The sequence below is a fragment of the Parathielavia appendiculata genome (assembly GCF_033297405.1).
Source record: "Parathielavia appendiculata strain CBS 731.68 unplaced genomic scaffold N657scaffold_2, whole genome shotgun sequence".
Lineage (NCBI taxonomy): Eukaryota > Fungi > Ascomycota > Sordariomycetes > Sordariales > Chaetomiaceae > Parathielavia > Parathielavia appendiculata.
The window spans coordinates 332,471-356,943 of record NW_026944221.1 but is presented as its reverse complement, the minus strand read 5'-3'; the positions used below and the strand labels follow the sequence as shown (position 1 = coordinate 356,943).

At 56.9% G+C, this 24,473-nt stretch overlaps 1 protein-coding gene across 1 annotated transcript; it reads right to left on the bottom strand.

Moving 5' to 3' along the window:
• Positions 1-148: 148 nt before the first annotated feature.
• N657DRAFT_687189 (non-ribosomal peptide synthetase) lies at positions 149-22,956 on the bottom strand (the record flags this gene model as incomplete). The annotated part of the gene is made up of 5 exons (XM_062796876.1): positions 149-6,344; positions 6,398-11,137; positions 11,191-17,417; positions 17,472-22,356; positions 22,417-22,956. The coding sequence occupies 5 exons, from the start codon at positions 22,954-22,956 to the stop codon at positions 297-299; spliced, it is 22,440 nt and encodes a 7,479-aa protein (XP_062650552.1). The 3' UTR covers positions 149-296.
• Between the last annotated feature and the right edge of the window lie 1,517 nt (positions 22,957-24,473).

Here is a 24,473-nt window from a genome sequence, read left to right as displayed (position 1 = left end):
CGTGGGTGACGGTCATCCGCGCCAACCAGAACTGCCTTGAGATAACACATCGTTATATATGTACTCAAAAGACTGATAACGTTAACGTAACGCGAGAAACTAATCGCGATCAACCAAGACACGAAAAAAGACATGACTTCCAGAACTCCAACGACCCATTCTTCCCAAATGTCGCCACCATAACTCCTAAAGCAATCATAACTGACGCCAATAAGCAACAAACCCACGAAAGAAGACAAAGACGACCTGCAAAAGATTCCTGCCTCCGAAACCCAACGCCAACATTTGAACCGAGTTCACCACCTCCCAGCCGGCACCTTCGCCCCGAATCGCACCGGAAAACTATTCCCCTTCTTCCTCCGTAACCTCGGCCTCACCCCCTCCCCATCACCACCACTGTCATTGCCCGCAGCCTGACGAGCATACTCAGGCAACTTGAACGGCCTCAAGGCAGCAGTCCGCCTGGGGCTCGCGACCGACCCAGCAGCCGAGCCGGTACTTGACCCGGGCGTCGAAGGCGGGCTCAAGTTCGCACTCGACATGGACCTGTTCCTGTCCGCCCACGACATCGACCGGCCAGACGCTGCTGGGTCTCCTCCACTGGCAGATGACGAAGCCGAGGAAACCGAGCTGAGGCTGTAACCAGGCCTCGCGGCTGGGTACGGAGCGGTGGATTTGCGTGCCCGCATCCCTGAGACCGGCATGGTACTCTTCCTCCGCGGGGTCAGCACGCCCGCGACGCCCATTCTGGGGGAGGCCACGAGCGGTGAGTCGGGAACCGAGTTGCCCCTGCTGCTGCTGGCGCGGCTCGACTTTTGACTCGAGGTGCTGGACGAGTCGAGCATCCAGAAGCCGCTGTTGTTTGTGGTGGTTGTGGCTGCGCTCTGCGCCGAGTCTTGTCTTGATGGCTTTGGCCGTAACGGGACCGGATAAGGGACATCCCGAGAGTTGCGGCCGCGGCTCTTGTCGGAGTGAACGCGCGATGTGAGCATCATTTGCGCTTGCTTGGTCGGGTTCTCCAGGATGTCCTCCATGTCAAAGTGGAGGCCTTGCTCGGCGTATTCCTCGAGGAACCGAGCGGGGGCGATCTCGTCACCCCAAATCTCGAAGTAGGGAGTGTCCCATGGGATGGTGTCGGCGTCAGGCAGAACTCTGCTCCACACCTGATCGACGATGGAGGACTTGATAGGAATGACTGGCCCTCCGTCCCGAGCCAGGAGCTCCCACAGATGCGGGCTGTTGCCGACCGAGATGGCCGCCAAGATGCTGAGGGTGGCACAGAGCTTGTCGAGTAGCATCTCAGCGACCGCCGGCTGAACAACCGAGCTGCAGGAGCCAATCTCGACTTTGAACGAACCTGTGTGCGGTGTGGTCTGTACCCAGAGATCGGCAGAATCGTAGGCGGGTCCAAGAACACCCATCTCGCACTTCAGGTTCTCCCCAAGAGTGAACTCCTGGCCTTGAGCACCATCACGACCGAGCTGTTGGTGTTGAACAACGGTACTAAACCGGGCCCAATGCGGCCAGTCGGTGCAATTCTTGATCAGGCGACGGAAGCCGAGGTTTTCGTGGGGCATGGCCGCCATCTGTTGCTCCTGAACCAGGGCAAGGAGGTCGTGTAAGCTGTCCATCGCGTCGACTTTGACCCTCACCGGTATTATGTTGATGCAAGGGCCAGTAATATCCTCGATCCCGGAGACAGGCATGTTCCGGCCAAAGATTAGATTGCCAAACACAACGTCGTGTTGGCCGGACAGTTTGGCCAGCACGAGCGCCCAGGCGGCCTTCACAAGCGTGGCCTGGGACATGCCCGCGATATTGACGGGAATTGGCGGCAGGGTCCTCGTGCGAATGGTGTCGACGTGATGGCCGTGTGATGGACCTGAATGTTTGACAATCTCGGTCATGGAGGAACCTTCAAGCAGATTGCCCCAGAAGTTGATCGCGTCTCCCTCCCTGAAAGTAGCCCCCTGGATGAAGTTGCCGAACGAAGGGCGGTGCTTGGGTTCCTGCCCGTTGTAGCAATTTGCTAGATCCTGGGTGAGAAGCGGTAGACTCATGCCGTCGTACTGAGCATGGGACATGCGCATGATCAGGACGAAGTGACCATCGGCATGCAGGACCAACTTGAAGCGCACGATCGACTGAGAGAGACAGGCCGACCGTTGAGCATCCTGCTCAACGAGCCACTGAATGAAGTTGTCGTCCGCGGAATGCTCGCTGCCGTGGCGCAGGAACTCGATCTGATAGGACCGCAGTACGACCTGCATGAGCTGGCCGCGGATAGTGGTAAAGAGAGTGCGCAGAATCGGGTTTGAGGCAACCATCTTCCTGCAGGCCTGCTCCAGTCGGAAGGTGTCGAGATCACCGTGCAGTCGGAACAGGAAATAGTTGGTGTTTCCTCTGCTCCTCATCAGCCCGTGGCTGACGGCCCAGGCCTGGTAGTCAGTGGCAGGGTAGACGTCCTCGACATCGCCAGGGAAGACGGAAAGCTGCCTGCACACCGTCGCAACGACATCATCCCTCTCCAACTCAAGGAAGTCAACCACCCCAAATGCGTCGTAATCGTCGTCGAAACCCGATCCGCCCACAACGGCCTCCTGCGGAGGAGTCGTGTTAACCTGCGCGACGAACTCGCACAATTCGTCCAGGGTCGGATGCTGGAAGATGTCGGCAACGGTAATCTTGATCCGCTTGCGTTCGGCAGCAGTCACCAGCCGCATGGAGCTGATCGAGTCGCCACCAAGCTGAAAGAAGTTGTCGGTTGGGTTGACCTCCTCTGGCGCCATCCTCAGAATATCTGCCCAGAGCTTTTTCATCTCCTGCTCCAAGTCCCCTTGAGCCCTCGTTACCCCTGAGCAGGACGTGCCAGACTTGCTTAGCTCCTGCGACGAAATCTCCTCCAACATGTCCTCAATCTCTCCGTGAAGTACTCCCAACACGTCAGATCTCAAGCTCTCTTTCGCACCAGCCAGTACAATGCTCGTCTGATCCGCCACCACCTCAACCTCGTTCACGGTCTTTTTCTCTCCTCCACAGAGCTGACTCAGAACGTGGACGAACTGAGCCACCATATTCTCCACCTGAATGCCGTCCACCAAACGCTGGTCATAGCACACAGAGACCTTCATTGCGCCCTTCTCTCCGAGAATGAACTGCATTGACAGCGGATAGCTCATTGCAGGTGGTGCTCCAATATCAACAGGGTTAATTCCTAGGCCGAGATCGGTAGACGCAGACGACTCCAGCGCAATCGTAACCAAGCAGCCAAAGTTGCACGCTGCGGCCGCACTGGGGCCCACGAGCCTGATGTTCTGCAGGCCAGCATGTTGGTGAGGGATCATCTCCACCATGACGGACTGCATATCTGACAGAATGTCGTCGATGCTGCCGTCTTCCTCCAAGAAGCAGCGGACTGGAAGTGTCGTGATCATCGGCCCCTGCATCTCAGCGGCCATGTCATCAGAGCCGTTGCGGCCGCTAAGAGTCTCGCCAAACACCACGTCGTGGGTCTCGGCGTGCTTAGAAAGAACCATGGCCCATGCAACCCGGATCATCGTCGAAGCGGTGAATGTCTTGGACTTGACCGCCGGCATGGTGATGTCAGAGTTGAAGCTCGAGTCGGCAGAGGGAACATAGCCTGTAGGGATGCTGGGGAAGGTTGGAGGTTGAGCACCATGGAGGTAACGAGCCCAGAAACCCTGAGTCCCCTGAATCTGACTGTCTTGGAGCTGCTTGATAAACGCCTTGAAAAGGGGCCTTTGGGGAATCTGTCCGCCGTTGTACACAGTTTCGACGTCCTCGAAGAGCATCCGGAGCGACGTAGCGTCGTAGGCGGCGTGGTGCATCTTCAATACCAGGTACCGGGCGTAGGAGTTCTGTTCAACGATGGCAAACTCAGTCAGGGGCGCTCCGAGTGAAACCGGGCGGGATGTCGTGAACTCGTCAAGGGAGCTCGCATGATGCCAAACAAGCGGCTTGTTGACGACAACCTGGTAGAGGCCTCCGCACTTGCCAGCATCAGAGTAGTCGAGCTGTACAATATGAGTTCTCAAAATTGCGTTAGACTGGTAGACCCCGTTCCACGCAGTCCTGTATCGAGACAGATCGAGAGTGCGTGGAAGTTCATAGCAGTGGTGGGCGACGTACGTCCCGGCTTGCTTGACCGAGAGCACAAAAAGACCTTCCTGTAAGGGCGTGCATGGGTAAACGTCTTGGATAGTGTCGCTGGGGATGTCGCATTGTCTTGACACTTCCTCCTCGACCTCCGAGTTCCAACGCACCATGCTGAATGCGGTGGTTGTTGCAGGGTCGGAGATCTGGTCAACCCCCACCGTGCGCTTCGCCTTCTTTGCCATGTCAGAAAGCTTCGGTGTCTGCATGATGACTGCCACGTTCAGGGAGATGCGACAGGCTCTCGCGGCAGTCACCAGCCTCATAGCAGTGTAAGAGTCACCCCCGACTTGGAAGAAGCTGTCATCAGCCATGATCTGGGGAGGGGCGGACTTCATCACGTCCTTCCAGAGCGAAGCCAGAACAACTTCCATCTCGGTTGTGGGCAAACGACCAGCTCGCTTTTCTTGTCGTGTGGTCAAGCTTGCCGCGAGGGCTCTAATTTTCTTGCGGTCGACCTTGCCTGAAGGCATCAGCGGCAGCTGCTCCAGGGGCACAATGACTGACGGCACCATGTACGCGGGGATCTTCTGGGATAGCTTTGCCTTGATTCCAGAATCATCGAAGTTGTCGCGATTGATGTTCTTCGCCGAGAAGCAGACCATGAGGCGGGGTGATTGGCCGTTGGGCTGAGCAATCTCGGCGACGACATTTTCCGTTTGAGGGACAACGTCCCGAAAAGCCTGCTCAATGTCGCCAAATTCTAGCCTTTGGCCGCGGAGCTTGGCCTGTGTGTCTTTCCGGCCCACGTATTGGAAGGAGCCGTCCGGGTTTTGGTAGACCAGGTCGCCTGTCTTGTAGAGTCTTGTGCCACGGCCGGGCCTTGCCCACTCCGGATTGCTGATAAAGGCGGCGGCGGTCCTGGCTGGTTCATCGAGGTAGTGGCGGGCGAGAATTGCACCTTCAATGAGCAGCTCGCCGATGCTTCCAATTCGCGCCAGGCGGTTGTGGTTGCGCGGGTGGACCACCCAATAGCAACAGGAGACAGCCTTCCCGATGCAATTGGGATCGGACTGTTGCGTGACGAAGGAGTTCGCGGCGCTGCCGACACAACACTCACTGGGGCCGAAGGCGTTCACCAGACGGATCTTGCTTGACCAAATCGAGACATGTGAGGCGGTCATCGGCTCGCCACAGAGGGACAGACACCGGAGCGTCGGGACATCCTCAGGCTCCAGAAGCGATGCGACTGTCGGGGTGATGCAAGCGAAAGTAGTTCTCGAGCGGTTGATGAAGGACACGAGTTGGTTGGAGCGCTCCCTTTCGGTCGGAACACAAACGGTCGCTCCAACCATGAGGGACGCGAGGATCTCCAAAAACGAAGCGTCGAAGCTGTATGAAGCAAACTGCAGCACCCTCTCCCCGGGAACTTGTCCAATGGCTTGGTGATATCCGTATGTAGCCGTGCAGAAAGACCGGTGCTCGGTGACGGAACCCTTTGGAACCCCGGTTGATCCAGAACTGAACACGACATAGGCAGCGTCTGCGCTTGATCTTGTGGTCCTCTTTGTCATAAAAGAGCTCGGGGCCGTGCTGGAAAGACCGGATGGGCGCTTGAACATATCCTCGGAAACAACGACCGTCGGAAGGCCGAGGCGGCTCAGGCAGAGATCAGCCTGGGCAAACGAGGCCAGTATTCGTTTCGCTTTGACAGTGCCGGTTATGGACCTGAGACGCTCGAGTGGGTGTGATGGGTCCATCAAGACGATTGTCCCACCAACCTTCAGAACGGCGAGCATGGCTACAACAATCCAGACGGATTTTTCGAAGCAGAGTGGCACAACCTCTTCGCGTTCGACATCAGCGAGTAGCCCTTGAGCGACTCTGCTGGAAAAAACGTCCAGCTGTTGGTAGGAGAGGACCTCGGCAGAAGACCACAGAGCCTCCCGTTCTGGGTTCTCAGCCGTGCGTTGGGCTATCATCTCCTCGATGCGGATGTCCATGGCTGCCGGGAGAGATGCGTTCCAAGCCCAGAGCTGCTGAACGTCCTTGTCGGAAGCCACGTGAAGATCGACGGGCTTGACATCCGGGTTGTGTACAACTTGGGTGAGAATCGAAGCGAAGGTGGTTGTTATGTTGTTGGCGCGTTGGTCGGAGATCTTGTCGCACCAGTAGCTCAGGTGCACCTTCAGGGATCGTCCGTCGTCGAGGGCTTGAACCACCATGTCGAACTGCGTGTTGTCAGTACCATAACCTGACCCACGAAATGAGTATCACAACTTACCTCTGTCGGATCCTGCCCGCCCATCGGCCGAAACGACACAGTCGAAGAGTCCTGACCACCGGGCATCGCCTTCTGTAGCGTCATACCCGTGTTGAAGAGAGTGCCGGCTCCCACCTCATGAGTAATTTCGACAAGAGACGAAGTTTGATGCGCAAGGCCGTCAATGAAGTTGTCGTGAAGAACCTCCGCAATTTGCGAGACTGCTTGGTCATGCGGCAGAGCCACCCTGGAGACCAGGATATTGACCAGCGGGCCAACGATGTCGCCAATCTCTTGGACCGGCAGGTCTCGCCCGGAGGTGACGATCCCGAAGCAGCATTCCTCGCGGTCAACGTCGTTGGAATACTCTCGAAGAGTCAACGCCCAGGTCACCTGGAGCAGGGTGAACACCGAAACTCCGAGCTCCCTTGCTGCACTGATGATCTTGGCATAGTTGATCTTGTCCAAAGGCACCTCGGCCTTATGCAACACCTTCTCGGAGAGCGGCTGCTCTTCAACTGGGAGGAAGCAAGGTTCGACACCCTCGAGCGACTTTTTCCAAAAGCTGATGTCTTGGACCGCGTCCCGGGAGCGGATGTAATCGACGTAATTCTTCAGCAGCGGCTTCGCTGCATTCAGGGGGCGAGCCTCGCAAGCCGTGCTCAAGTCCCGCAGGATCACTGCCATTGAACAACCATCAGCGATTGCGTGGCTGAGGAGAAAGCTGCAAAAGACTCTGCCAGTCGACTCTTGGCGCGCAAGTCGGAGTTGGTGCTGAGGCGCCCGCCGGCAGAGCATGTCGGAGGGAATTGATCGGATTTTCAGGAACTCGGACAAGTGGGCTTCGCTCAAGGAAGCCGGGACGTCATCCTCAATGACATTCGGCTCATAGTCCCTGAGAACTAGTTGATCGGAGAAACCATCGGTCGAGTTCTGCTCCACGAAAATGGTCCGTAGGACAGGGTGGCGACGTACGACAGCCCTCCAAGCCTGCCGCAGGTTGTCAAAAGTGACGGGCGCCTCAGTGGTAAGCTCCAGCTCATAGACGGATCGGAACCAGTACACCTCGGCGTCCTTGCTCTGGCTGAGGAGCATGCCCTGCTGCGATGGAGTACAGGGGTAGCTGTCTTCGACTTTGCCGTCCTCAACGCCGAGCGCCTTGAGACCGAGATTTTGCGCAACCTGCATAGCAAGGGAGCGAGGCACGCTGACCTCAGAGGCGCCGACAGAGTCGGAACCACGAGATCCCAGGACGCGAGCCATGTGTTCAAGGCTCTTCTGGTAGTTGCTGATCCAGCGCTGGATCTCATCCCTGCGGCCGATGGCGCGATTAAAGCTGAAGGTGAAGACGAGCTGGTTGTTCTCCGACTCGGCACTGATGTCGATCAGCGCGAACTTGTTGTGCTTCTCGCTGATTTCGCAGGGATCGACATCAATGTTGCGGAAGTGGACTTGCTTGAGGAGCGCATCGGAGCGGTCGAGTTGCTGGAAGGAGCCAAAATAGTTGAACGAGACCTCGATGTTGAAAGGCTTCCGGTCGAAATCGAGGGAGCTGAAGTACGGGAAACCCTTGTGGGGCGTGGTGTGCCTGACATCCTTGACCTGCTTGACGTATTCGAGGATGTCCTTGTTGCAACGGCGACTGTCAACCCAGACAGGGGCAATGGTGGTGAACCAGCCAACGGTTCTCGAAAGGTCGATGGAAGAATCCCAAGGCTCACGGCCATGGCCCTCATTGTAAATTGGCGGAATGTCACGGTCTTGGAAGGTGGCAGCGAAGGAGTGCATCACAGCACCCAAGAACAAATCGAGAGAATCCGTCCCATGCAGCTCGTTGCATGGTCCGAGAAGTGCCTGCGAAGTGCTCGGACGGAGGGCGAATCGGTGGTGCTCGAAGTCACTGGCGTAGTTCGGTTTGCCGGCCATACCCCAGTATGCGTAGTCAGGGCTGGCAACCTCGAAAGGCACTGTCGCGGTGCTGGCCAAGGATTTGCGGTGCGTGTTGAGCAACCCACACCACCGTTCGAAGGACATGCTGCGGTAAGCAGAGATGGTTCCCTCGACGATGTAATCCTCGATGTCCTTGAGAACTATGCGCCAGCTGACGAGGTCAATAACGAGGTGATGAGCGGTCAGGAACAAATACTGATCATCGCCAACGTTGAACAAGTCGCCGGCGAAGACTGGTCCGTTTTCAAGGTTGAGGGCCTGCTGAGTTTGGGAAATTTTCTCAGCAGCATCGAGCGGGAACGAAGGCGAAGCCGGCATTTCCCAGGACTGGAAGATGTACGAGCCCTTCACCACAGGCTCGATCCACTGCTTGTGCGTGCGACCAAGCTTCTGGAAACGAGCTCTTAACATGGCGTGGCGTTTGACCACAACGTCGAGGGCCTGTCTCACAATGTCCTCGGTCAAGCGCGCTTTTTCTGTTGAGACTTTGAGTAGGAAGCTCTGGTTGAAGTGGTTTTCGCCAGGCGAGAGGCGAGTGAACATGCGCTGAATGGGTGACAAGCCAAACATCGTGATGCTGTCGCTCTCTTCCTCTTTGTCTCGTACGACTCTCATACTCGTGGACGTCACATTCGAGATCTCCGCAGTCGTGGACACCGGGGCTGTGGCCAAATCAAGCTGGTCGAAGTGCTTAGCCAGTTGCTTGACCGACTTGGCCTTCAGGAGCTGCTCAATAAGAAGTGGAATTCCCTTGCCACGGCATTGAGCGACAACTTCCATGGCGCTGATGGAGTCACCGCCCATCTTGACAAACGAGCCAGCGGAAGGGTTGATGGACTGCTCAGAGATGTTCAAAACGGTGCTCCAAACCTGGCGGATGGTCTTCTCCACGGTCGACAGGTCCTGCTCTTCAGCGGTCGAAATTCCTGGCCCCTGTCCAGTGGACAGCTGGTAAGCCTCCTGGTTCATGTTGTTGATGCAGCTCGCGAGGAAGCGACGGTCGGTCTTGCCGGAAGCCAGCAGCGGCAATTGGCTGGCCACAATCCAGCATGAGGGAACCATGAAGGACGGTAACACGCCAAAAAGGGCTCGGCTAAGGTCCGCGGTGGTGGAAGAGACAAAATCGCCAGTCATGACATCCATACCTTCTGCAAAATCGGATGGCGGCGATAACCGACCAGCGACCCTCGAGTCCACGACAGTCCTGAGCGTCATGACAGCGACAAGCTTGTTCGCGCAAACGCCCTCCTTGATCAGGAGAACGGCACACTGCTGGACGTCGGGTTGCTTGCTCAACTGCTCTTCGATTTCTCCCAGCTCCAGCCGCTGACCCCGCAGCTTGACCTGGTTGTCACGCCGACCGAGGTACTCCATGGTCCCGTCCTCTTGGTACCTGACGAGATCGCCGGTCTTGTACATGCGACGCTGTTCTCCAGACCAAGCTGGCATGACAAAGACTGCATTGGTCTTGGCCTCGTCCTCAAGGTAGCCTTGAGCAAGAATGGGCCCTTCGACCAGAAGCTCCCCGATCGCTCCGACAGGGACCAACTTGTTGTGATCACGCGGGTCACACACCCACGCAACGCTGCCAACACTCTTGCCGATGGAGCTCTTGCCAGGACGGAGGGTGTCCGGGCCCGTGACGTCGTGTCCAGCGCAGATGACGGTACACTCGGTAGGGCCGTACGCGATGAAAAGATGCCTCAATGGAGCACGCCACTTGTCGATGAGCTGATAGTTTGCCGCCTCGCCACCGAGCAGGAGAGTCGTAATGGACGGTACTCTCAGGGGGTCCATCAGTGCCAGGACGGACGGTGTGAGCAGGACATGGTTGACGCGATGCTCATTGACGAAATTCATGAGCTTCTCCTTGTCCATGCGCTGTGTCTCAGACGGAACACAGACGCAGCCCCCCATGAGGAGAGTGGTGAAGATCTCGGTAATGCAGGCGTCGAAGCCGTAAGATGCGAACTGGAGAGTGCGGGCTTGGGCGGTGTAGTTAAACGCTCTGCCATGCATGGAAGCACTGCTGCACAATGCCGCATGTTGAATTAGCACGCCCTTTGGCATCCCTGAAGAACCCGATGTCCACAGACAGTATACCACATCCGACGGGTTCCGGGAGCGAGTGAGCGGGGAGAGGCTCGCCCGGTTGAGGGTTGACGCCTTCATCGTCTCGATGCTGCGGCGTCCAACAACGAGGTAAGGAATGCTGATGTTACCGCCGATGTCGAGGCCAATGTGTTCGTTCTGCTCGGAACAGACAACAAGTGGCGCCCGAACGCGCTTTGCAATGCCAACCAAGCGATCGAGCGGATGCGTGGGGTCAAGGGGTACGAAGGCTGCGCCCGCCTTCATGATACCCAGCATCGCCACGATGGTCCAGGCGCTCTTCTCAAAACAGAACGGAACCAATGTGTTGGCGGTGATCGAGTACTTGGATACCAGGTGACGAGCGACGGTGCTCGCCAGGGTGTCCAGCTCGGAATATGTAAGTGAAAGGTCCCAGCCGGAGACGGCAGGCTTGTCAGCCTTGCTCGCGAGATGAAGGCTGATGAGATGGTCACACTGAGCCGAGACAGGCACCGGGCTGGCGATGCTGTTCCAACCGAGGATTTGTTGGTAGTCCTCTAGGGCAAGGAAATTGACATCCCGGAGCGACTTGGAGATCGAGTCCAAAACACTGTCAATGGCCAGACTGAATGTGGATGCAAGCCTCTTTGCCTGATCTGTAGAAATAATGTTGCTGCTGTATGTCAAACTGATGTCGACGAAATCCGGGGCGTCGCCGATGTTCAATGCGATATCGAACTATGAGTTGTCAGCTATCAACTCAAATTGGAAGTGGGCAAAGGCAGGCATACTTCACTAGGATCCTCAACATGAACCGGCCTGAACTCAACCGCTGAAGCACTGGTGCCGGGCGGCGACAGCCTCTGGACCGACATGACAGTGTTGAACAGGCGGTCACCACCCAACCCCAGACTGCGCTGAATCTCCGCCAGAGAGCACAGCTGATGAGACAGGCAGTTGGCATAGTCAGTATGCGCCGACTTGAGGGCCATTTCAACCTTCCTGCCATTGTCTTCCAGCGGGATCATGCAGACCAGCATATTGATGAAGGGTCCGACGGCTTCAGTGATGCCCTGGATAGGAAGGTCACGGCCTGACGCCAGATAGCCGAAACAAGGGGAGTTGTTGCCGGTGTAAGCTCGCAACAGCAATGCCCAGGCAAGCTTGTAGACGCTAGCGGCAGTAGTCTCGGTATTGGCGCAGAGGCTATGAAGTTTCGTTGGGTTGGGGTAGGTGAAATCGAGGTACTCAAGCTGTCGCGTCCGAGAAGTATTACCAGCCATCTTTAGCCTAGGAAAGTGACAAGGCTCGGCACCGCTCAGGTAAGTCTTCCAAAATTGGCGAGATGAATCCAGGTCCTGCTGGCTGAGGTAGCCGATGTAGTTGCCGTAGGCGTCATGAGCGGCCGCTGTTACCGGAGCCCCGTCGTAGGCCGTGACAAAAGAATCCAGCAGGGTGTTGACAGATGAACCGTCAATCAGGGTGTGGCTGACGTCCAGCTGGACAAGCACCTTGCCCGACGCCTGCTGGGAGAGCACCATCTGGTGTGGAGGACCGTTGGAGATGTGATGTTCGGGGCGGCCGACAGGTAATGCAGTATCATCCTCGCAGATGAGGATATTCGGCTCAAACTCCTTGAGAACCACCTGATTGTAAGTCGAAGTAGTCTTGCCATCAATGGACGACGTCGACTGGACGAAGACGGTTCGCAGCAGTGGGTGCTGCTTGACCACGTCTTTCCAAGCCATGACAAGCCTGTCCACAGAGACTGCCTCGGAAGCCTTTGGGACAACCTCCCACACATATCGAACAGCATATAGGGTAGGATCCATGGATTGGCTGACAAGGAGAGCTGTTTGCATCGGTGAGCAGGGGTACATGTCCTGGACATTGGCGGCAGCCACCCCAACGCTTGGTAGGGTGGTATCGAGGAGCATCGACAGCTCATCGTAGGTGGACCGGAGGTGAGGAAGGTCGGAGAGCGTGAGCGATGTGTTGCTCTGCTGGCTTGTTACCTTGACCAAGTCCCGCAAGGTGTCTGCGCAAGCCTCAATCCACTGGTGCACGAGGTGCCGGTGCCTGATCTTGCTGTTAAACGCGAAGTTCATGGTCAGAGCCCCTTTCTCCACTCCAGCCGAGATGTCGAAAATCGAGAACCGCGGCACATCAGCCGCAGAGTCTGAGGGCGCGTGAAACGGCGCCCAGCTCATCCGGTTGAGAAGTGCACCCTGGCGCTCAAGAGACTGGAAGAGACCATGGTAGTTGAAGGTGATCTCAACCCCAGTGGTGGTGTGCTGCGTGAATGATGCGAAGAAAGACAGTCCCTTCTCCGGAATTTGACGTCGTATATCCTTCACCTCCTTGAGCGAGCGGAGCACATCGCCTTTATGATCCGAAAGCAGGATAGGGCACATCGACGTGAACCACCCGACGGTGGACGAGAGGTCAACATCAGATCTCCAAGGCTCGCGCCCGTGACCTTCGTTGAATATGGCGACCGGGGGGCGGACGGAGCGGAAGAGTTGGTTGAAGGAGTGGGCGATGGCAGTCAGGAGCAGATCCAGGGGTTCCGTGTTAAAGGCCTCATTGGACCGACTGGTGAGCAGCTCCGTTGTCGCGTTATCAAGGGAGAAGCATTCCTCAACAACTTGGGCAGCAGTGTTGTCAGAGCTGCTGATTCCCCAGAAGCCAAAGTCCTGAAGCGGGACCTCGACGCCTCCTGGAACAGCAGCATGCTCCTCCAACAGGCGGCGCCAAGTACGGAAGCTGAGAGGCTTGTGTGTGGCGGCCAGACTCCCTGTGAGCAGGATGTCTTCCAGCTCCTGAAGCACAATCCGCCAAGACACAAGGTCGATCACCAGGTGATGACAAGTGATGAAGAGAACATACCCTCCATCACTCATCTCACACAGGTCGGCTGCCACGAGAGGACCCTTCGTAATATCGAGGCAGGACTGGGAGTCGGATGCGCACTCAATGACCTTCTGCATCGTCCAAACAGACCGGAATTGGCGGCATCGCAGTGAGCCACCGGCATCGGAGGAGATGTACTGTTGCCAGCTTCCGTTGGCCTGCTGGAATCGTGCGCGGAGCATCGGGTGCCGCTCTATGATGGTCAGAAGGGCGCTCCGGAGTTTGCCAAAATCGACTGCCTGGGTGAACCGCAAGAGGTGGCTCTGGTTGAAGTGACTGGGAGCATTGGGAGCTAGAGCCATGAACCACTTCTGAATAGGCGACAGAGCGAACGGTGTCTCGGATTCAGGTTCCTCGACAAGGGTGGTGAGTGTCGCCTGCTTTACCGTCGTGGCTTTCTCGCAGAAATCAGCGATTGTCTTGGACTTCAGGAGATCCTGGACGGTGACCATTATCCCCTCGTTCCTACACCGCGTGACGACCTGCATAGCTGAGATGGAGTCACCACCAACTCTGAGAAAAGAAGTGTTCTGTCCGATGGTCTGGGGCGCGACGTTGAGGATGTCGCTCCAGATGATGCGCACCTGCTCCTCCAGGGTAGTCCTCATGGCAGGAGCATTATCAGAGCTGCTGCCGCCGGCTGAGAGCCTCGCAATCTGCTCGTAAGTCGCCTGGTCCATAGTCTTTGCCCACTCGTTCACCATCTTCTTGTTAACTTTCTGAGATGCTGGCATGAGCGGGATTGCGTTGAGGACGATCCAAATGACAGGAATCATGTAGACCGGAACCTGTTGGGATAACCGATCCTGGATATCCGCCACCAGGACCCAGTCCTCAAAATTGGCGAGGGCGATATCTGCTGAGGAGGCCAGATCGGACGTAGGCTTATCGCGGACCATGGAAAGAATGCCGACGAGGTGGTTGGCACAGGGACCTGAGCGAGGGTAAAGGACGAGCGCCTGACGCACACGCTCATCCTTGCGAAGGTGATACTCAATGTCAGAAAGTTCAACACGCTGGCCACGAATTTTGACCTGGTCATCCCTGCGTCCCAGGCAACTGATCGTTCCGTCGGAGTTGACGCGGCCGAGGTCACCCGTATAATAGACACGCGAGCTGCGGCCGTTGGCCCACTTGACAGGCATCGGCCGGAATGATGATGCCATCTTGCCTGGGTCCTTCAGATAACCGCGGCCGAGAATACTGCCTTCAATGACAATCTCGCCGACCGCGCCGATAGGGGCGAGCTCGGTGGGACGACCCAGGTCAGCAATCCACATAATGCCTCCGATGGAATGGCCAATGCTGCCATCGATCTGCGGGCCATTGACGCTGTTCTTGGCGCAGTAGATGCAGCTCTCGGCCGGGCCGTAAGTAACGATGAGCTCGAGGCCCAATTTTCCCGACCAGCGCTCAATATTGTCCTTTCCGGGCGCCTCTCCTCCGAGGACAATCGTTTTGAGTCCCGGGACGGAGGCTGGGTCCATGAGCCGAGCAAAAGATGGGACGAAGAAGCTCCAGTTGATACGCTTTTCTCTCATGAAGTTGGCAATACCGTTAAGACGCGTGAAGTCGTCAGGGATACAAACACAACCACCGAAGACAAGGGTGGTCAGGAGCTCCGACACGCTGACGTCGAAGGTGTGGCTCGAAAACTGCAAGACTCGGGACTCGGTGGCGTAGTTGAAGGCTACACCGTGCTCAGCCATGCTGCTACAAAGTGTAGCATGCTCCCAGACTACCCCTTTCGGCGTCCCTGTACTTCCGCTCGTGAAAATCACGTAGCAAGCATTGCTGGACGAAGTCCGTGGGTCCGCTGCCGGGCCATTGGGCTTGGGAAGACGGTCCATCAGCGTCTGGGAAACAGCCACGAAGTGCTCCACCTGGCTGCAAGACACCAAGAGATCGGCGTGAACAGTGGACGTCACGACAACCTTCGGCTCGATAGTTTCGATGATACTTTGCAGGCGGTCGAGTGGTTGAGACGGATCGAGAGGACAACAGGCGCCTCCCGCCTTGAGGATAGCCAGCTGGGTCACCGGTACCCACTTGGACTTCTCGAAAGCAAAGGGGATGAAGCACTCGGGACCGACACCAAGTGACCGAACGTGGCAAGCGAGCCTGTCAGACAGCTCGTCGAGTTGGTGGTAGGTGAGATCGCCGTCCCAGGCAGAGACCGCAAGCGCGTTCGGAGTAGCGGCCGCTTGCCGCGCAAACATGTCGTGTACCCGGTCTTGTATGAGAGGCGGGAGCCGCTTCGTGATGGCAGCGATCTCGGCACGATCGCTAGGACTGACGGTGTCGATCTGATCGAGGCGGAGGCTCTTATTAAGCTCGCCCTGGCAGAGTTGGCAGAGAATGTGCTCAAATGTCGAGAGCATACGGCCCATTTGTCGCTCGTCCATAATCGAGGAGTCGTAAGACGCCGTGAGGAGCATTTGTGAGCCAGTAGGTTGGCATTCCACGGTTAGCGCATTCGTCAAGAAGTCCGACGTCGACCGTTCGGAACTCCACACCAGCTGACCGGCAGCGTCGTTTGTCTCCAACTCAGGGTGGACGACCAGGAGGCTTTGAAACTCGCAGGCCGCGGCAGCCGAGGGGACGGATTTCTTGATGTTCTGCAAACCATACTGCTCAAACTCCAGCACGGCGAAGGACTGCAGCTGAACGCGATCCAGGAGTGCTTGGATTGGCTCCTTCCAGTTCAGGACGACCCTGAACGGGACAGTGGCGAGTGTTGGCCCGATCAGCGTGAGAATGCCATCAAGTGGAGCACTGCGGCCGGTGACCGACGCGCCGAAGACCACATCTGTATGGGAGCCCGTGAATGCCGAAATAAGCAGGGCCCAGGCCGCGCGGATGAGAGTTGACGAGGTGGAAGTTGACTTGGGATCCCTGGGGAAATCGACTCTCCGCTCAAGAAGGGAATCTGCGAGAGGCTGATAAGAGGAGGGTAGTGATGGAGGGAAATAAGCTGGGTCAGAGCCATCGAGTTGGCTGCGCCAAAAGTCTCTGGCCTGGTTTTTATCGACGGTGGCGATGTAGTCGACAAACGAGTGGAAGGTGATTTTTGTGGATTGATCCATCGGGTACGTCGCTGGCAGGCTTCCGCGCGTCAAGTTCTTGTATGCCACGGTAATGGCATTACCAAGCAACCCCATGGACCAGCCATCGTAGATAGAGTGATGTGCGGTAAGCACGAAACGAGGAGGGTTCTGAAGGATGGCGACGCGCGTCAGGGCAGTCCCAAAGCCGATCTTCTGCTGGCGGATATCACGGATGTAGGCGCTCAAGTCACCTGCTGTAGACGGTGTCCACTGGACTGGGGCTGGCCGAAGCACCACCTGCAGTCCAGCGGGAATGATCCGTGTTCTTAGGATGGCGTTCTCGTCTGTAACCACCTGCCAGGCGCGGTGGAAGACCGACGTCTCGACCCAGCTCGGCAATGGCATGACGTGATGGGCGATGTATGCGGTGGTGTTCTTCTCCGTTAGCATCATCATCCCTTCCTGGAGAGCAGTGGTGGGAAAGATGTCCTCGATATCGTCCTCCGAAACGTCACATTGCAGGGCGATATCTGCGAGTTGTGGGTGTTGGAGCTTGGTACGAGGGATAGAAGCGACCTCATCGACTTTCGCCGGCTTGACTATTGACCCGCAAAGGCTGGAGATGGTACCATGCTGGAAGATGGTGGCGACAGAGATTGTGAGTCCCTGTGCCCTGGCCACAACAACAAGCTTGATGGCAGTTATCGAGTCGCCTCCAAGACTTACGAAATTGTCGTCCATCCCGATCTCGGTCTCAGGAAGGCGAAGCACACTGGCCCAGAGCTTCCGCATTGCGGACTCCTCTTGGGTCAACGGCTGTGGCTTCGCAACACTCTGACCAAGCTTGTAAGAGCTCATCACCTCGTCCGTCAGCTTGTAAGCTGCGAGGCGAAGAGTCTTCCTGTCGATCTTTCCTGACACCAACTTGGGTAGTCGGTTCAGGGGAATAAACAAGGTCGGAATCATGTGCGGAGGGAGCGCCTGGGACAACTTCGAACGGATGTCGGCAACCAGCGTCTTGATGTCAATGGTAGCGAAGAGATCTAGCGAAGGGCTAGCTTGGTCCGTTAGCCTCTGGGGGAGATGAAGGAAAGCAAGGAGAAAAGCGTCACGGCCGACGCCCGAACGGTCCAGCACATCGATGGCTAGCTCGACTGGCTCCTCAATCGAGGCCTGCAGAGCTGTTTCGATGGCGGTAATCTCGATGCGCTGACCCCTCAGTTTGATCTGAGTGTCTCGTCGTCCCTGGAAGTCGATGGAGCCGTCCACGTTGAGGCGCGCGAGATCTCCAGTGCGATACATTCGCGCCGGCTTCTGCGGGCCCTCGCCAAGCGCCCACGATAGAATATCCGGAAAAGCGGCTTCCGTCAGCGTGGGGTTGTTGGAGTATCCCTGAGTGACATTCGGTCCTTCAAAGACGATTTCGCCGATGCATCCCGTAGGGGCAAGCTTCTGGGGGTTGCCAGGCTCGCAGATCCAGACTCGGGTGCCGTTAGCGTGGCCAATGTTGGTGATAGGTAGGTCACGAGACACCCTGACTGCAGTTCCCAGGTTGGTGACCTCAGCTGGGCCGTACACGTTGACAAGGGCGACACCATCCCAGATGTCCTTGCACATCTGGGTCAGCTGCTCGCCACCAACCGAGAGCCATTCCATGGTTGGGCAGTCTGCTGGAGATATGAGACTCGCGACCGTGGGGGTGAGCCAAGCGCGGTTGGCTCGGAACTTGTTGATGGCTGACGCGAGGTTGTTCATTCGGTCGTGGTCGGACGGAACACATAGGCACGCGCCGTGATAGAGGGAGATGGCGAGATCACCGATACTGACATCGAAGACGTGGGCAGCGAACTGGAAGATCCGAGAGCTCTTGTTGATGTTCATCACCTCTCCGTGCTTCTTGGCCATGATGCAGATGGCGTTGTGCTCCAAAGGGATGCCCTTGGGCTCACCAGTGCTTCCAGATGTCATAACATGGAATGCGATGTCGTTGGGTTGCACAGAGTACCGCTTCTTGATCGCCCGTTGAGATATGCTGCGGATGGCGTTCTCCTCGACAGCGAACGGTCTGAAGCCCAGGGATTTGATCCTGGAGAAGAAGCTGGGGGCACACAGTACCACTTTTGGCTTCGCCTGCGACAGTATCTTTAAGATGCCGGAGTCGGGGTGGGAGGGTTCAAGCGCGATGGCGATGGCACCAACTCTGAGAGCGCCAAGGATGGACACGGTTGTCCATACGGATTTGGGGAAGCAATACGGGACGTGATCCCCTTTCCGAACGCCGATGGCGCTGAGATGGTTTGCCAGGGCAGCTGTGCCACGGTCAAGCTCACGGTAGTTGAGAGACCCGTCCCAAGCGTGAACGGCTGGCGCAGTCGACTGGCTGCACACATGGCGTTCCAAGGCCTGGATGAGAGTAGAGCGTTCGTATTGCAGATTTTGTCGGTTGTTGCTTCTGATTTGCACTTCGCGATCTTTCCCCGAAGCGTAGTCAATGCCATTGATGGTCTCCTTGGCAAGATCCTGTGCCCGGCAGATCTGGTTGAGGACATGGCCGAACTGCGACTGCAGGTGCTGAATCTGCTGCTTGGCGAATACTGCGGAGTCGAAGGTAGTCGTGACCGTAATCCCATCGTCCTCCAAGGTAAAGTCCATGTTGAAGGCGTAGCTGTGGTACTCTCTCAAGTCAAGAGAGGCTTTCTCCAATCCTATTCGTGGCCGATGCCGGTCGTCTCCATCTGACGCCAGGAATGACGCCAGGGATGACCGTCTGGGTTGGATGACGATAAGGTGCCGGAACTGGCAAGCTTCAGCAGCATGGTTGCTCAGACTTGAGATGGTCTGGACGCCGAGATGACCGTAGGCGTCGAACTGAAGGACGTCGCTTTGAATGGTCCGCAGAAAGGCTTCGATAGTGTCGTTGACGTCCCAAGTAATACGAACAGGTGCGGTTGAGATGGTAGGACCGGCAATCGCCTGCACGTATTTCGAGTTCCAGGACCGCCCGGAGAATGTCTCGCCGAAGATGACGTCCTGGGAGTCAAGGTAGCGGCCCATAAGGAGCGCCCACGCAGCGCGGATGCGAGTCGGCAGGGTGAACTCAGACTTGGCATTGTCCGCCACGGCAAGCTTCATCTTCACCTCGGAGTCGGGTGCCGGGGTGACGGACGAGCTGAGCGTCTGTGGGAAGTGGCAAGCGGCAAGTCCCCGGTCAGATGCCAGCTTGGTAGCCCAGAACTGCCTTGGGGACTCGGTGTCGAGGCGTGACAGGTGCTGGATGTACAGCTTATACGGATGCACCTCGAGGACATCGAGACCGGCATATTCCCGCTCAACGTCCTCGAACAGACGAGTGATAGACCACCCATCGAAAAGCGAGTGGTGGATAGTAAAGATGAACGCCCGGCCAACCAGGCCAAGTCGCACGAGGCTGTCGCCGAAGCCCATTGGAAGTGACCTATCTTGCTCGCAATATGCGCCGAGGTCGGATCCAGTGTACCATGGGACACCGGAGGCATAAACAACCTGAATGGCGCCATGAGGGCTTTCAAAAATGCGAGTCCGCAGGATGTCGTGGCGCTGGATCACCGCAGACCAGGCAGCTTTGAAGCGATGGAGGTCGACATGCACAGGTAGTTCCACAGTATGCCGTGCCACGTAAGCGCCAGAACGAATACTAGAGGCGGTGATGAGGGCTTCCTGAAGCGGTGTACAGGGGTATACGTCAAGGACCTCGTCATGAGCCGGACTCCGAGCCTTGACATCCAGCACGATCTCGTCGACAAGATCTCTTGGAAGCAAGCCCAAAGCGACGGGAATGTCAATTTCATCCTCAACACAGCCTTCCACGCCAGTAGCAACTCGAGCCAAGGCTCGGATGGTGGGAGCATTGAAGAGGTCAGCGACGTTGATGCTGACACCATAATCGCGAGCAGCGGAGGCCACCTTGATCGCCGAGATCGAGTCGCCACCAGAGGTCAGAAAGTTGTCATCCGGCCCAAGGGATGGAAGTTTGAGGATCTCTCGGCAGCACGAGAGTAGGAGCTCTTCGGTGCTGTTGCCAGGAGCGAACACCTCAGAGCTTATCTGAGAGATGAGACCGGAGTAGGAGATGAGTTGCTCAATCGACGACCGGTTGGCGAAGTCAAGGAGCTGCTTGCGGTCTACCTTTCCGGAGACCAAGTAAGGGAAGCTTGTTGTCGGAATGAAGAATGACGGGACGGCTGCGGCGGGCAGTTTCTCACGGAGCGTGCCCATCATGGCACGCAGAGCAATCGATTGACTCTGGTCAAGGTGATGGATCTGGACGCCCTTTTGATCATCACTGTTGCGGCCGAAAGAGAGGAACGCCACGAGAGCCTTTTCACCCTCCGGATTCACAACATCAACATGAACGTCGACCGCCTCGGGCATGGCCTTGACGACGTGGAAGCGCACCTCGTCGAGCTCCATGCGCTGGCCACGAATCTTGACCTGGAAGTCTGCGCGGCCAACGAACGAGACGGACCCGTCCATGGCCTGGCGGCCGAGATCGCCAGTCCGATAGAAACGGCGGCGCGAGCTGGCAGGGTAGAAGTGTGTCTTGCGCACCCAAGCAGGGTTCTCAATGAAGGCCTTGGATGTCTTGACATCATCATGGAGATAGCCCTGCGCCAGAATCGGGCCCTCGACGACGATCTCGCCGACCGCACCAATGGGGACCAGCTTGTCGCTGTTGGACCGGTCTGCAATCAGCATGCGGCCGCCGATGGCACGTCCGAGACTCTCCTTCCAGGGCTCTTTCGCCTGTGTCTGGACAGAAAACTCGTTCTTAGCGCAGTTGATGCAGGTCTCGGCAGACCCATAGCCGATAATGAAGCGATCGAGGGTCGGGGTCCACTTGTCGATGTTGTCCTGTCCGATCGATTCCCCTCCGAGGATGAGCGTTCGGAGGGTTGGCACGGACTCTGGCTTGAGGAGACGGGCATACGATGCAGCAAAAAGCGCGCAGTTAACGCCCATGCTCTCCATGAACTTTGCCAGCCTGTCCGGCTGGGTACGGTCATTGTCCGAGGGAATGACAACGCACCCACCATGGACGAGTGGGGTAACGAGCTCAAACACGGAGATATCGAAGACATGAGACGCAAATTGGAGAACCCTGCTGCGGTCGTTCATATGAAATTCGCGCCCATGCTCCCAAATGTTGGTGGCAAGGGCATTATGCTGCCACTTGACGCCCTTCGGCGAACCTGTGCTGCCGGAAGTGAAGATAATCCAGCAAAGATCCTCAGGCTGGACGTATGGGAGGGCAACAGCCGGGAATGAGCTCTGGTCGACGCTGTCGACGCACAGGATGTACCTGACGGGAGTCTGGAGGGACAGGCTGTCGGCTAGGGTTTGGCGAAGAGTCATGTTGCTCAGAACAATCGGGGAATTCAGCTGGCTCAGGATATCGTTGCGACGGGCAGCGGGATGGCTGGGTTCGAGGGGGACACATGCACCGCCCGCAGCGAGGATGGCGAGAATGGCCACAGGTGTCCACTTTGACTTGGTCAGGAAGAAAGGCACGAGAAGCTTCCTGCCTTCAGCCCGTGCGTTAAGCTGATGTGCCGCGCTGGCGATGACACTGGCCAGGCGAAGAACGTGCTGAGCCAGTTCGCCGTATGTAAAGCTTCCATCCCAAGCCGCGACGGCGACTCTGCCAGCATTATCGGGTTTGGCGCATTTCGTAAGAACAAGGTCGTGGACGCAGTCATCGAGCCTTAGGGGCAACGGGGCGCTGAACTCGACGATGCGGTTGTAGTCATTGCGGCTGACGGTGTCGATGGTATTGACGAGCAGATGGTCGGCGTCGAATTGGGCCACGCAACGCAACTTCAGAGTCAATACATTGAGCACGTGCGCGAAATTGTCGATGACGCTGGCGGCCCTCGCCTCGGAGAGGACGTCCTTGCGGAAACAGAGATGCACATGGACCATCGTCCCTTGGGCGACATTGACGAACACGGTTGCCATCGACTGGAATTAAAGCGTCAGCCACATCAGTGCTTAACTCGACTCATCTGTCGAGAGACTCACAGGCAAATGCATCTTGGGAAATTTGGATCTGAAAGAATGCACATAGACAGCGGTCCCAATAGTACGATAGTTCGCCGCCTCCGCAAACGCGCCGAGGGAGTGGAACGTCAAGGTGTGGCTCATGGTCAGCTTCATGTCCTGCTCGGCGGCCCGCATGGCGCTAAGCAGGCTGTCATTGCCAGCCAGGCTCATGGTCGAGAGCCAGGCTGCTCGCTCCCTGTCGAGGCACACGCCGAAGCTCACAGGTGCATCTTCGCCGGAATACGACCGAAGAAGAATGGTCCAAGCGGCAAGAATGAGCGTATCCTCAGATAGGTGGTGCATCGACGCAGCCTCTTGTAGATTGCTCGTGTCGACAGCCATGACTGCCTTGGTGCGGGCATACCCTTCAGGCCCGACGGCCAATGGCGTGTGGTTGGAGGGTGTGGTTTCCAGCTTGTCAAAGAAGAGAGGTCCATCAGGCGCCGCTTCGACGACTTGGAGCCGTTGGACCCAGAAAGCCTTCCGGGTGATGTCGTTGGACAGTCTAGAGGAGTGCATTGCGCTAGTGGTCGTACAATCTAACCCTGCATTGTTTGTTAGCAGAAGGACGACATTTTCTGTTGAACCGAAGTATACTGTTTGCTTACGTTTGAGGAGTTGCTGTAAAAGGAGGGTGGTAACGGAGGAGTGTACGATCTTGCCGTGGATGGTAGGAAGAACTGGAAGCGGATCGAGGGTATGAGGAGAGCCTATAGTTGAATCGTTTGCTAGATTTCGAATCGGTGATGGAGAAGCTTCTTGGTGGTATCAATAGGGCGGCACCCCACGGACGTGTTCTCAGCAAGACGACGAGAATCGGGCGGTAAAGCGTCGAGGCTCGGTATGCACTCGCCTGTCTCCGGTGAAATGGGGGGGTGTTGAGAATTCAGCCGGCGTGTGTTGGCGATGGTGATGCTCAGGAGTTGAGTGTCGCCGCGTATCGTCGATGGAGCAATGCGATTAGTACAGGAGCTCCTTGGGTTTATCATGAGCCAGGTGGGCTGAGGCTCGGCTGCTGATAGTGAGGTCGTCCGCACCTTGAGGCCCGGAGAGGTGAACGGGACACTGCTAGCTGAGCAATGTGGATAACAGCCAGTGGTCCGAAAGTTGACCGGGGTCGTGGGCTGAATACAAGTGAAGCGGTTGACAACGCCCCGTGCTGTAATGTATGGTGGTGAATGTGATATCTTGAATGCAACCGTCCCGAATCCAATATTAGACTTCGCCTCCTGCTCATCCCCTGCTCTTGGGCATGTTGAGCCGTATGACATGTTGAGTTGTTAGATCCCAATCACGATATGGCCCACTGCAAGGGCATGATGGTGGTTGTCCGACATCAGACGACGGAGAGTAGTGGGGAATTCTGTGGAGGCGCGGCATCTCGGAGGGGCAATGAGCGATTGGATAGATGAGAAGTATCGACGATGTGGATGAGCTATTTTTGCCTCGGCCGGGCTTGTAGGTGTAAACCGGGGAGACCGTCCGGAGTGTCGTCTTGCGCGGATCCCTGACGGGCGAGGTTTTGCTGGGTTTCCGGCAGCTGAATGCGACTTCGCGGAGGGATGGACATGGAAATGTGCCCGAGGTGAAGAAAGTCACTGCGCCACCACATGACAGCTTACGCTCACGCCTTGCCAAGTCTGGATAGGTCGAGCCAGAAGGAGTTGGGACGGTCTCGACCATCCCGCCGACCCCCAATTGCGGTCCATTGCATTGCCCTTTGGACTGGGCTCGCCTTAAATGGACTGAGAGCTGCCGTCGCCTGTAGCCGATTCCGCCAGTTGACGTTTCGAATAGGATTCTGGAATGCTGGATGCCAGGTGTAGGACGGATCTAAAGCTCCAATGTCGTCAATGAGGCTGTTGCAACGTCGTACGTTGTGGTGAGGTACTTTAATTGAATTCCGTTGTTTGCAGATGGAACATTTCGGGTACCGAGTGTCGAGTGCAGTTGCAGTGGTTGCACAGCATCGGCATATCAGCCTCTAATTTTTATTGCACGCAAGTACTGTACCTTCTGGGACTGGGCTCTGGTGG